This window comes from Pyxicephalus adspersus, chromosome 12, assembly GCF_032062135.1.
Source record: "Pyxicephalus adspersus chromosome 12, UCB_Pads_2.0, whole genome shotgun sequence".
NCBI classification, from domain to species: Eukaryota; Metazoa; Chordata; class Amphibia; order Anura; family Pyxicephalidae; genus Pyxicephalus; species Pyxicephalus adspersus.
This window is the reverse complement of record NC_092869.1, coordinates 22,827,491-22,840,868: the sequence shown is the minus strand read 5'-3', so window position 1 is coordinate 22,840,868 and position 13,378 is coordinate 22,827,491. Positions and strand designations below refer to the sequence as shown.

Below are 13,378 nucleotides of genomic sequence, written 5' to 3'. Positions count from 1 at the left end.
CTGTCCATCCCTGCATGAAAACCCCTTTCTATAGCTAAGTGTATGTTAAAAAGACCAATCCCAGCAGAAGCTGATAGAATGCAAGGTGTCATAAATACAAAATGAGTGTCCTGGGGAGAATTGATGATAAAAGAGCAGAAAAGGATAGGAAACAGAAAGGAAAGAAGAAGAAAAAGAGAAGACAAAAGGGAGCTGGAGAATGGAACAATTACTCTGTGTATGACTTGAAATACACAAAAGGTCTCTATATCAGTCTAAGTTTTGGAATTCCCTCCAATAAAATCAAGTGGTGTCAGATTAGGTGCATTAGTGATGTATGCTAGGAGAGGCTCTATTAGCATGTTCTCTTTCACTTTGCTAATTAATCGGTTAGGTGATGAGGGCACTGGCTGATTCAAATACAAAGCCGAGCAGTACTGATCAAATGGATTAGCACTGACCTCCTAGAGTGTTTCAAAGGCAGATTGTTGTTGAGCAGTTAGTGTAATTGAGATAAGGACCTGAAACGAAACATAGAGAGAGAATTGAAATCTGAAACAAAGTGTTGCACTTAATGAAAAAGAAAGATTTTGTAGTAAGACAATGAACCCATCCATGTTCTTATTAACCTTAAAGAACTCCTCCACTGTGATTAAGAAGTTCCTAGCTAAAGTGTCAAGCTGAGGAAGTTTGGAGTCTAGAGGTAAACTTGTTTTTTTCTTTTAACTATAGAAGACACAGGGAAAGCAGAGGATAGTTTAAAATGATGTAGTGTAGAGTAATCAGAGCGAAAAGTCTCAGAAATATTATGTGTGGTGGACTGACATCTTGGCTTTTATCCAGATAGGTGCCAACAGGTACCTGGCCATGTTACTGAACTCATAAAAGGCTTATTGGTAACTTCACCAAAAGTAGACTTATTTTTTGGAAGCATGAGTGCTTTGATTTGTTCCCCGAGAAGAAGGAGGATGCAATCTGACTGCAATGAAAATAATCTCTTATTTTGCGTTTCCGAAAGAAGAATTTGGAAGGAAATAAAAAGCAAAATCACTAGTGGAATGACAAAATATATATTAGTTAGAGACTATGAAAGACCTGTTTCACAGAAAATGTAAAATTTGATACAGGTAAAAAGGATAGGGAAACAAAGTACATAAAAAGAAGGGGGGGGGGGAGAGATGCTGGAGCATTTCTGCTCCTATTTTGATAGTTATATGATGGAACTGGCACAGGCATACTAAGGAATCTAGTATAACCAGGAAAGAGAAAAGTTGGTATCCTAATATTCATACTTTGGGAATGAAAATTGTGTTACATTTCACTGGTATTTTTGTTGATTTGCTTATCACACACAGAAAAAAAGGGTTATGTCAAAAACAAAGAGGGCAGGTAGAATTCTGTAATACCATCTTAACCATTCTCTCCTTCTAGCATGGAAGTATGAGGGCAAAAATTGTAAAATTATAAAACTACTGCATGTGGTTTCAATGAGACAATAAAAGTTTAGTTGGGGCTTGACGTTTGAGCCACACATCCTAGACCTTAGAATTTACCTGTAACTATCGAAGCTTTACACTTTGTTTCGTATGATGGACCAGAATCTTATGTGTATGGCCAACTGTTGCAGATCCACAATAAACAAGGCACATATTGTATGCCAGAAATTAAGACAGCATTTCTGTCTGTCCACACTACGCTGCAATCATGTGTTTATCATTCTGTATTGAGCAATCTTAACAACTGGTTGCCCTAATGAATTTCTCAGTTTTTTTAAGTTTTATTTATTCAGCTCCCTGTGTGATTTATTATATATTTACATATTACCAGAATCTCCAAGCTGAGCAGAAAGCCGCCTCAGTGCTCCCATTAACATATCATTAATCAGACAGGAGCACAAACAGAAAGCGTTTCCATTTACACCATGTATTTGCATTTATATGCCAAACAGAGATAATGTTTTTCTGCTCTGCTGGATTGCGATGTTGAGTATTTGTGGAGGAGAGTCTGGCAGGGAGTTAAGAGGTGAACCATGGCGGCGTGGACCGGGGGAGCATCATTAGAGCACAGCCACTATGGTGCTGATCAGAGGCACTGCACACGCCGCCTGCACTGTTTGTGATCGGCCAGCTTGAGAGATTTGTTTTGTAGGTAGAACTAAGCACCCATATCATGATGATTGCTTTGTTTGGATGATGAGACTTGAATAAATGACATCACTAGGCAAGTGCTTGGTAAAATTTCAGCTGTTTGATTTTTTTCAAATGTAAATTTTTTTTTATGTTATTGATTCCGTGCTTAAAAACAATGTTTATTTACCGAAGAAATATCCTTTCTTTGCAATTGTTATTTTATACATTTGGCTGCATGCAAGCTTCCATGATGTGAGTCAAGCATACTAGATACTGAATCCATTTCTGACCCCCCAAATGTATTCCCCCTAGACAATATGAAGCATGCATGTTGTTTGCCCCTAGGTGCATAATTTTACATTTATCTATATTAAATGGTATTTGCCACTTGGCTGCCCAATCAAACAGTACATCTAAGTCTGCTTGTAGATTATAGACATCCTGTATGGACTTAATTTCATTACATAGTGTGGTGTCATCTGCAAACACTGAAATGGTACTTTTAATCCCAAACACTATATAATTTATAAAGATGTTAAACAGAAAAGGTCCCAACACTGAACCCCAGGGGTACACCACTAATAACCTTAGACCATCCAGAGTATGAATCATTAATTACAACTCTCTGGATGCGGTCTTAAACCCAGTTCTCTATTCATTTACAGATTGACTTTTCTAAACCTATTGACCCTAACTTGCATATTAACCGAGTGTGAGGGTACAGTGTCAAATGCTTTAGCAAAGTCCAAGTACACTATATCAACTGCTATTCCACTGTCTACCTGTTTACTTACTTCCTCATAAAAAGAGAGTAAATTTTTTTGACAACTTCGGTCTTTTTTAAAGCCATGATGACTTTCACTTGTGTGTGCTTGTGTAGATCAGACTTGAAACATTCCCATTTCTGTTCTGTGTTCTTTGAGGACAATATTGTATCCCAGTCCAAGACACGGAGAGCCGCCTTAATAATGGAAAATTTGCTCTCTTACAATTAAATGTTTTTATCTTTCGTGTTTTTGCTTCCTGTTTACAACTTACAATAAATGTAATCATAATATGGTCACCGCTACCCAGATTTACTTTTTTTTGCACATTTGTTATAAGCTCTGCATTATTACAAAGAACTAGGTCCAGCAGAGTATCTTTCCTAGTTGTGGCATCTATAAACTGAACCATAAAACTATCTTGTATTAATTGAGACTTTCGGATCTCTTCTCACATGCAGACAGACACCACCACCCTTTCGTTTGACTCTGTCTTTATGAAAGAGAGTATAACCAGGAATGTTGACAGCCCAGTCATGTGAAGGACAAAGCCAGGATTCAGCAATGCCAACTAAGTCATAATGCTCTTCACTTATTAGGGCTTCCAACTCCCCTATCTTGTTTGCCAGACTTCTAGCATTGGTGAACCGGCTCTTTAAACCAGTGGTCACCAACCTTTTCGGTTTTGCGGACCACTAAAATCACCGGCTCCTGACGTGCATGCGTGGGGAGCCAGGTGTCACTCAAAGAAGGGAGAAACCTCCCCCTGAGTGACATCATTATGACATAACCCCGCCCACTCTCCCATCACAGACCTGAGCCATATAATGGGAGAGTGGGCGGGTTGTGTAACGCCCACCTCCCTAAACCTAGTAACTGCACGGGGGACATGGTCCGCGGCTCTGGCCGGTGCATCCCCCCAGCGAGGTCCTTCTACTGACCCCGCTCGGGGGTGCACCGGCCAGAGCCGCAGACCCCCAAAATTTTCTTGCGGACCACCGGTTGGGGACCGCTGCTTTAAACCATTTCTTCATTTACCAGCACTGTTTGCCAAATCCTTTTGTTTTTTAGTACAGATAGCACTGCACAATCCAATGTTTGTTTGTAACATTGAAAGCTCCATACATTTATCCATAATCCTTCCCCCAACTAACCCCAATCCACCCTCCACTAGTGGCTGACCCCTGACTAACCTTTCTGCCACCTTTTATAACTGTCCCACCCCCTTTGTCCCAGTTTAAATATCCCTCCACTATTCCCCTAAATCTTTCCCTCAGCAAAGCAGACCCCCTTTCATTTAGGTGCAAACCATCCCTGGCATACAGGTTGTTCCCCAATGAAAAGTCAGCTCAGTGCTCCATGAACCCAAATCCTTCCCTTCTACACCGGGACTTAAGCCATGCATTTAGCTGTCTAAGCTCCAACTGCTCCCTCCTTTCCTGTGGTGCGCATTGCACAGGCAATATTCCAGAGAATATAACCTTGGAGGTCCTTTCCTTCAACTTGAAACCTAGTTCTTTAAACTGATTTTTAAGGATCCTCCATCTTCCATTTATCCTGTCATTGATAACAATTAGAAGTGTCTGGATTTTAAGCAATAATCCTTTTATGCTTTATATAGGAAGTACATTTTTCATACACCTACTAAGTTTCTACATAACTAGTACCTGTCTGTTTTCCCAACTGAATAGTATTTTTTCGAACACTTTATAACAAAATATATTATATTTGTATTATTGGATATTTTAAGCCATGTAGTTCCATTTATAAACAACTTAGAAATTCTTATAAAGCTTAAGATATTTTTTTTCTGTCTGGGATCAACTGTATTGAAAACTGCATGCAAAGAACATGAGTCGACTAAGTGCAAACAAAACTTGTGGCTGATATTAACAGATAAAAGGAACATACTCTTCTTCCACTTGGGTCAAATATTATGTCTCTTAGTGTCAGTGACAGCAATATGTCCTTTACATTAATTTAATTGCAAGAAGTAATGTGGCTGTGTTTTCTTCTAAATGTTGTGGGATGTTAGATCAAGCCAATTGGGAGTATTGGAACTTATGCAGGCAGTATATCATTACTATAATTTGTTTGGTGCTTACAAAGTACATTGCCAAGATTATGGGAGAAAAAAATGGAGAAAAAAAATCCAGTACCTTTTTCCATCTAAAGGTAGAGGTGCCACAGGGATGATAGAAAAACCACCCCCTGGGCTATAATATAGAGATCCTACTTCTGCGATTCCCAAGTATAAGATGATAATAGATGACCCATTCCTCCAACCTCTATCGGTTTAGATAAATGAAAACTTAATATATCTATTCATCCTTTTTACCTAAATTGTATGTAAAGTGATTACAAAACATTTATATTAGTTTTTTCTTTCTTAAATTTGGTATATAAATGTTCTGGCAATTGCCTATTGGATTATTCCTGTATTTACCCTAATAGATGAAGAGGCGGTATCCAACATATTTTGTAGATATCTATTGTATGGCAGGAGAGAAAACCTGAATGACTCACAGCAAGCAGTGTATGCTCCAAAAATATATTTTGCTCCCCTCTGGAATGTACCTGTCAGTTATGAGATAGAATGATAGCCCAGCTGCAAGATACTGTAAGATCCTACATTGAGTAGGTTGCTGAACAATTTTGCTGAAGTTAATGCATATCCACAGACCCAGCAAGGGTTGATCCTTTCTCTCTTATATATAATAGGGGACAGATACATTTAAATGCTTCATTTTACAGTCTTATCTATCTCTATTGTATTCTATTCTATTCTAAATTTTGTTCTGATTTTCATATTGTAGGACGAACAAGGTTTGCATGTTAGCATAAGAGATCAGACTGCATTTTAAATCTATGTTAAAGCTTTCAAAGCAAACTTCAGCTTTAGACTGAGGATATTAATCATAGATCTAAATGAGGGTTTTTATTAGGCTCTAATAAAGTTTACCACGAGTCACTGAAAGTTGTTCAAGTTAGGACCTAATGCAGAACTAAATCCAAAACTACTCATCTATCTCCGCTCCTTGCAGGGAACCGCCAAAGGGAACTTTCCTCTTCTAGAAGATGAGCTTTGGCCATCATAATTGGCTGTGTCAGAATGACTTAACTCCCACGTAGACGAAGGGAAGCTGGGATTAATGGTTTTCCCTGACAAGGAACTCTAAATTGTACATGCACAGCTTAGAAAATCTGAGAGTTTAGCGCTGGACAGGCAAGTAAGAGCAATTATTGCTGAAGGAACATCGCCTGTCCCTTTTTGCAATAACCACCCTCAACCCAACCACCTAATACCCAGCTTGAAAGTTTAACTTGGGACTTTAGTTTCTACACTAGGGTTGTTTAGTGGATATGTAGTTGGCTAAAGAATCAATATCAGAATGTGGTTGTCAATGGGGATCCTTTAAAGACAGAGCCCAGTTTCTAGTGGTGCCCCCTAAATCGGAAATAAACTGAAAATAAAAAAAATTCCTTAGATCCCTTGATTCCGCCAGAGATGTTCAATATTGGGTCCCACACCATCCAACTATCCATCTTCATCCAGGCGCAGGAGGTGCCAGGCCCTGATTTCTTTGTCCGCCTTCTGGCTACGCCATCCGATCTTGCACTGTGCAGGAGATCGGGTGGCGTAGCCGATCTCACTGCGCATTCGTGAGTTAAGCATTTATTCCCCTCGATATATAAAAATGTCCCTTCTGCACATGCCAAAGAACAGCATGAGCAGAAGGAGCAGCCAGGAGCCTGGGGGATGCGTGACGTAGGTATCCCAGGAGGCTCTGCGCTTACATCACCTATTTATTCTGATTGTAAGTGATTGTGAATGTAAACTGAATGTTTGGTTAGCAGGAAATGTGTTTTATTTTTTGCTGATGACACAAAGGTATGCAAAAGAGCTATTATTCCTAGAGGTGTTTGCAACAGCAAACTTGATTTGGCATTGCTGGAGGATTGGGAAGGGTGAGGGATGGAGGCATAACCGATACCTTTAAATGTCTTGTAAATGAAAATCAGGAGGGTTGTATTATCAATATAAAACTAAGATCAAAAACACAGGAACATAACTCAAACTAGCAGGGGGAAAGTTCAAAACTAACAAAGTATCTTTTCACCCAGAGTAGTTGACTTAGTCTTTTTTGCTACCGGTATGAGTCTTTTTATAATTCAGGCAATTCCTTTTTATGACTAAGCAGATCTAAGTTACCTTTTTTATATCTTTGTACTAGGTACAGAAAAGGCCATAGAGCTTTTTCTGATCCTTTTTCATAGCAATAATAAACAGATTTGGCATATTGGTAGAATTTACTTAAGTCTCTCAGTTCCACCACTACACCCCTGTAACATTTAAAAAGTACTTTGTTCACAGCCAATTCAATTTCAATTCAGCAGGGACTGGTCACTCTCACTAGCACTTTGAGCTGTCAGTGGAAGCTTCATATTTACAAAACCGCTTAAAATGATGATGTTATGTCTCCTAAAATCAAATAAAATAATAGCCTATGCTTATGATTTATTACCAACCCTAACAAATCCTTCTGTGCCTATTGGTAATCTCCTCCAACTATTAAAAAGCTTTGGCTCCATTTCTGACTCAATCTTAACGTAGACAAATGTACAATTCTCTAATGTTATACCTAATTACTGCTCACAAAATGTACTCATTGCCTAGCAGTTCTGTTAAAGTGTCACTAATAGTTACATTTCTCTAGTTCGGTACAGTATGAGCGAAGTGTGTAGTGTTGCTGTCTATGTATTACTTGCCCAAGTCTTTTAGTTTGTACTGATGAGGAACATGGGGAAATTTCCATATCTGCCTGCAACTGAATTGTGTATGGAGATGTTATTGGTCTTTCACAGTGCTAGGTGGAGTGGGGAAATGGTATTACATTTCTATGTTACAAAACCTGTAGTAGCTTTTCATATAGAAAATGAAAACAATCTGTTGGATGTCATATTTACAAACCTCAGGACAATACTGAAAAATACTTAGGAGCCCAGTTACTAGGTTATGATTCCGTACAAATCAATTTTTGCACACTAAGAGCCCAATAATGGGGTAACTCTCTGCAATACACAATACAATTGTTGGTGCAATGTGGCACCATTCATTCTGAATAATATCCCAACATAATAATTCACCTTCCCAACACGCATTCCAGCACAATGCATGGCAATAGAATAACATGTGTTGTGCTGCCCTGACAAAAGGCTACTTTAGTGGTGTATTAGGAAGCTCAATCACATGCATGAGTTATCTTTACACAATTAAGAAACAGTGTACGTACCTGTAATCACGGTTTGTGTAAAATTTATCCCTTTAAATTAATTTATAGCTGCCATTACTTTGCTGGATACAGAGCAATTGGACTATAATTGACCTGTGAGAATAGGTTGCTGAATTGTACAAATCAAGAATAGGGTACAAACATTTTGAAATTGCCTGTCAGTAGTATTCCAAAAGTAAAAAGATAGGGATTCAATTGTTACCAAGCCACAGTCAGAAAGACCAACCAACATTTCAGCCACAACTTTGGAGTTAAGCCTGTGTTTTCTTTTTATACACTTTCAGCCACAACTGCCAGGAACATTTGTTGAGATGTAAAGAAAAACCTACAAGCCATTTCAGCTATAATACTGTACAGGCTTCTCTGCAAACAAGTGGTATTGCTGTTTCAAGATGCCCAATTAGAAAGTGCTTGAACAAAAATCTAAGGAGTTCATAAAGGACAGAGTGAGAAAGTGAAAAAACTCAGAAAACAGAGTGAAATAACTTCCCCTTGAAAGCGAAGTACACCAATGGAAGAATTCAGACCCTGATTTTCCTCACTGCGTATAGCATATCATCAACCACCACCTTGATGGCAAGGATTTATTTTTACAAAGGAATACCTGACACTATGCATTCCAAGTGTAATATCAGACCACCTCACTAACAACAAAAAGTGTTTCAAAATCCCGGGAGCTCCCACCTCTTTCTAAACTTCTACATTGATGGGGCACTGAAACAGAAATTGGTCCATGGGCTCTTCTATTCCACTACATGCCCATCTTAAACATCCAGTGGGCTGTCAGACCCCCTCAATCAGAGCTTATCATTAAAGGTGAGCTAAATCAGGTCCCTCCCTCAAAACTGGACTTTGGCAATTACTTAAGGCGACTCATCCAAGAATAAAGACAAAATCGGTGACCCCAGAATTTTCCTACAGTTGTATTAAAGTCCTCTGTGCTGATCTGCCATTGCTTCAGTTCTTTTAGACTAGGAGTAACAAAAGCTGTAAACCCATCCTGATGAATCCTTGGCTTTTTCACATTTCCCCCAGTTTCTTAATCACACAAAAAAGGCTTGAACCAAGATCAGAATATTCCCACCAATAAGGATTCATCAAGAACAAGAATTTAACCTTCTGAACCAATGGTGGGATAAACTGTACTGAAGGGATTTGACACTTGATCTGTGTGGATTTGAGATTTTATATTCTAGGAGTCATTAGGTTATTCAGTTACCACTATTGGGGATATTCTGCGAAGGATAGGTGACTTAATAGTTTTAGGTGAATCAGACTTAAAATAGGGCTGTCATTACTTTGAATTAAAGTAGAAGTAAAGTGAAAAAAAAAAGATGTCATGTCACTCAGGTATGCTCCTTCATCCTAGGGCCATCTTCTGCCGCCTTCTTCATACTTTTGTATTGTTTGTAATGTTTAAAAACGTCAATAAAGATATCCAAAAAATTCTTGTTGTTTTATGCATTGATTTATTGTTTTTTGTGTATTGTTTAATGTGTGAGATTAAATATTTAGCACTGAATGAAAGCCCTGTTTATGTTGTAAGGTAAATACAAAAGAGCTACAATCAAAAATGTTGTGTCTTATTGCTCGATACGACAGCTGTTAGTGAATTACTGAAACATTTAGCTCACAAATTTAGTGGAGATGGGGTGACACTGAAGAGCATTTATCTTTGAAGAAATTACTTACAACTCAAAGCTTTGTGAGTTTAGGTTCTATTTTACTTCATAAACAACATGCTGGGAAGCATTTTCCTATTTAATACCTATAATTGTGATCTTATTATCTTCAGTGTAGAAAACAAAATATAAAAGAGAGAGAAGAGTTAGAATCCCTAACAGACTTTTATTTCTTTAAAAGTGTTTCATTATTTACCATCCAAAAAATGGGCAGCACCTTATAAATGTGTGTTTGCCTGAATTAGAAGTTCAGCAAGCTTGCAGAAAACAGAAGATGTCACATAAACAACACATTAGAGATAAATACATTTACACCCATTTGCTGTACAGCCTTTTCCTCCTGCACATCACTAATTAGGAGTTACAGGAAGAAAAAAGTTCTCTGAGCTACAGAGAAGATTGCGTGTGCTCTAAACCAGGGGTGCCCAAAACATTGATCATGATCTACTGGTCGATTGCAAAGGCAACGTGGGTTGATCACAGAGCCCTGCCTTACCCCTCCCTGCTGCACATCTATAGGGATGCTGGGGATGTCATTCAGTGCGTGTAACAGGCTCGTGTAACAGTGGGAGTGGGGAGGGAGCCAGAGAGGGCGGGAGGGCAGTCTGAGGTGAGCAGTGCTGGGCAGCCAAGTCAGTTCAGCCTCGGTGTCAGGGTCCAGTTACCGAGATACCGTTGTACAAATTAGTAGTTCTTTTTCTTGAGCAGCACGTCATTCTCCTATGACAGGTAAACTTTAGCTTCCTGTTACTATATTCTTGTAGTGCAATGTCTGTGCAATGTTCCGCCATTCAATGTCTCATTAGCTTCAGTCACTTCTGTGTCATACTCAAGATTTATATATTTATGTATATATATATATATATATATATATATATAAATATATGTTCAGCATTTTTATTGTTGCTAGATAATTTTGACTTCATGTCATTTTAAAAGTATCTTGCAAGCCAAAAAAGTGTGGGAACCCCTGCTCTAAACTATAGCAAGAATATTGTGTGATCTAAGCCAGTGGTCCCCAGCCTTTTGGACGTCACGGAGCACTAATTTCACGGACTCTGGGCAGCACATGCGCGGGGAGCTGCGTGTCACTCAAAGGGAAAGAAACTACCCCCAGAGGGAGGTCATGATACCGGAACTCGCCCACTCTACTATTGCGGGTCTGAGCCTGCAATGGGAGAGTGGGCAGGTTGTGTCGCTGGACCATTGCCCGAGCCTGTGATCTGTACTAGAGACTAGGGTCCGTGGCTCTCGGGGGCCACCGAAAGCATTGCCTGTGCTCTAAGATAGAGAAAGGATGACGTATGCTTAAGCCGCAGATAGTACCTAATGTAATTGTGTTGTTTCTTCATGTATTTTGTGCAAGCTCTGGTTTAATCTCTGTGTAAAATATATTCTGCTGTTTCCAGAAACAAAACAGAACCCAAGAGCTTTCATTTAATGTTGGGAATAAGAGACAGTATATGTCCTCAATGTGGTTTTGTCCTTGTTTTGCTCTTTAAATCACTATTGTTTACCTACTTTAAGGATCTATGGTATTATTATAGTTCTACAAAAATCAAATATACTAAAATGTCCATAGGGTTTTATAACTGGGATATGTTCGTGCTCCTATGGGTTAAAATTGATGGATTTATGTCTTTTTTCAACCTACTATGTAACTTTGAAAATTGCTTATGTGTTATCTGATAGCAAGCTATAATATAAGTAACTTTTTTTTCTTGCATTCAGACACAGGATATGTCATGCATTGTATTATAAAGTTAAATGCATGAAATATCTTCATTCACAAGTAGTAATCCACCCTTGTGTGCATATCACAAATTAAACTCTTCACATAATACAAAAAGAACACAGTTTGTCTCAGAATGATAAAACCCCAACAGAAAGTGGAAAATATCTTAATAGACATCCCAGTCTCGGAAGAAGAAGACTCTGGGTCATCAGGGGGCACCAAATGGATATTTGTCTTTTTTCAGCTATAATAACTTTTACCTCCACACAATAAACCTGTCCTGTATTTCTCTGATCAATGTCATTATCTTTCCTTCTAGGATTCCTCAGTCTATCTGGATTGCCAGGGCCTCATAAGGGCTCTGCAGGAATTACCTCTCCACCTCAGACTGAATGTGGAAGCCGACCTTGTTCAGGTAATTTCTACTTCTGCCCTTTGTGTTCCAATCACAATCATTTCCTGAGCTGGATTATTGTGAAGCGGATTTATTTTGTAGTAGGCATTTGCTGAGCAAGTACCAGCCCAAAGACAAACAAATCAAGGAAACAGCTTTATTTGTTTTTTATAAAAGCATCTTCTTAACATATTTGATATGAAACTTGTAGGCAGCTTAAATAATAAAGTGTATGTCAAGTAAAAAAAACTTTTTCTAGTTTTGGGAAAGGTTAAAAACCACAGTTGGGTTTACACTGGTCTCAGAGTCTTTTAGAGAGATTTATTCTCACTTCCTGCCCTGCTGACAATGTTTTAGCATACAGGAAGTGTTTCTTACAAAATTTTTTCCTTAGTAGAGAAATGGAAGATTATTATTGGTACTGGCAGATTTGTATTTCTGTCTGTGGCTCTGTTGCAGTTTTTCCCTCACTTCCTAACAAGTGAAACTGCTGTCAGCAAGACAGAACCTGAGGGTTGAACCAACTAAACTAATAGAGCGCTGGGTAGCATTTAAAACTCAACAGGGGTTGTAACCCTTCTGCACGCTATTCAAAAACATTAATATTTTTTAGTTAGGAGTAAGTTTTACCCCTAAGTGTAATATTTGCAGTAGAGATTTTACAGAGAGAGTTTTTTTTCACCACCAGGTTTGCATCTTTCTTCCAACATTTAAACCACATGTAAGAATTATATCTTCCTATTCTTGTTCTGTTTCTGTACATTACATTTTTCATCACTTTAGTAAAGCTCTCCTTGGAACCTTAACAAATTTAATGTATAAAATGGCAATATTAGTAATAGCATTGAAAGCTGTGCTTCAGGAAAACAGCTAGATAGACAAGTAAAACAAAAATATTTAAAATAAATAAAAATGAATCAGCAGTCTGGTGAGTTTTCACTCTTTGCTCTCTTCTCCTGTACATACAGTGCACCTAATGACCTCTTAGTGCTCCCTTCTCCCATTATAGTCTGATTTCATGATAAATTCAGGAAAGGCAAGAAAATAAATTCATTCACCGGCCACTTTTTTAGGTACACCTATTCAACTACTTCCCAATGCAAATATCTATTCAGCCAATCACATAACAGGAACTCAATGCATTTTGGCATGTAGACATTATCAGGATGGCCTGCTGAAATTCAAACCAAGCATCAGAAGCAGAAAGGTTGTTAAAGTGACACTGAACATTACATGATTTTTGGTACCAGGTGGGTTGGTCAGATTATTTTAAAAACTACTGATCTGCAGTGACTTTCACATAGAACCAAGCTGTTTGCAGAGAATGGTACCGTGTTTCCCCGATGATAAGGCAGGGCCATCAAATAAGACAGCCCCCCCTTTTTAGGTAAAAATGAAAAA

General features: G+C 38.5%; 1 protein-coding gene across 1 annotated transcript in view; it reads left to right on the top strand.

Moving 5' to 3' along the window:
* Window positions 1-13,378, top strand: part of AVEN (apoptosis and caspase activation inhibitor) — a gene marked incomplete in the record, with an annotated part of 262,260 nt that overhangs the window by 243,144 nt on the left and 5,738 nt on the right. Inside the window, 1 exon segment of the mRNA XM_072429058.1 lies at window positions 11,903-11,998. Within this exon segment, the coding sequence (XP_072285159.1) occupies window positions 11,903-11,998 (96 nt within the window).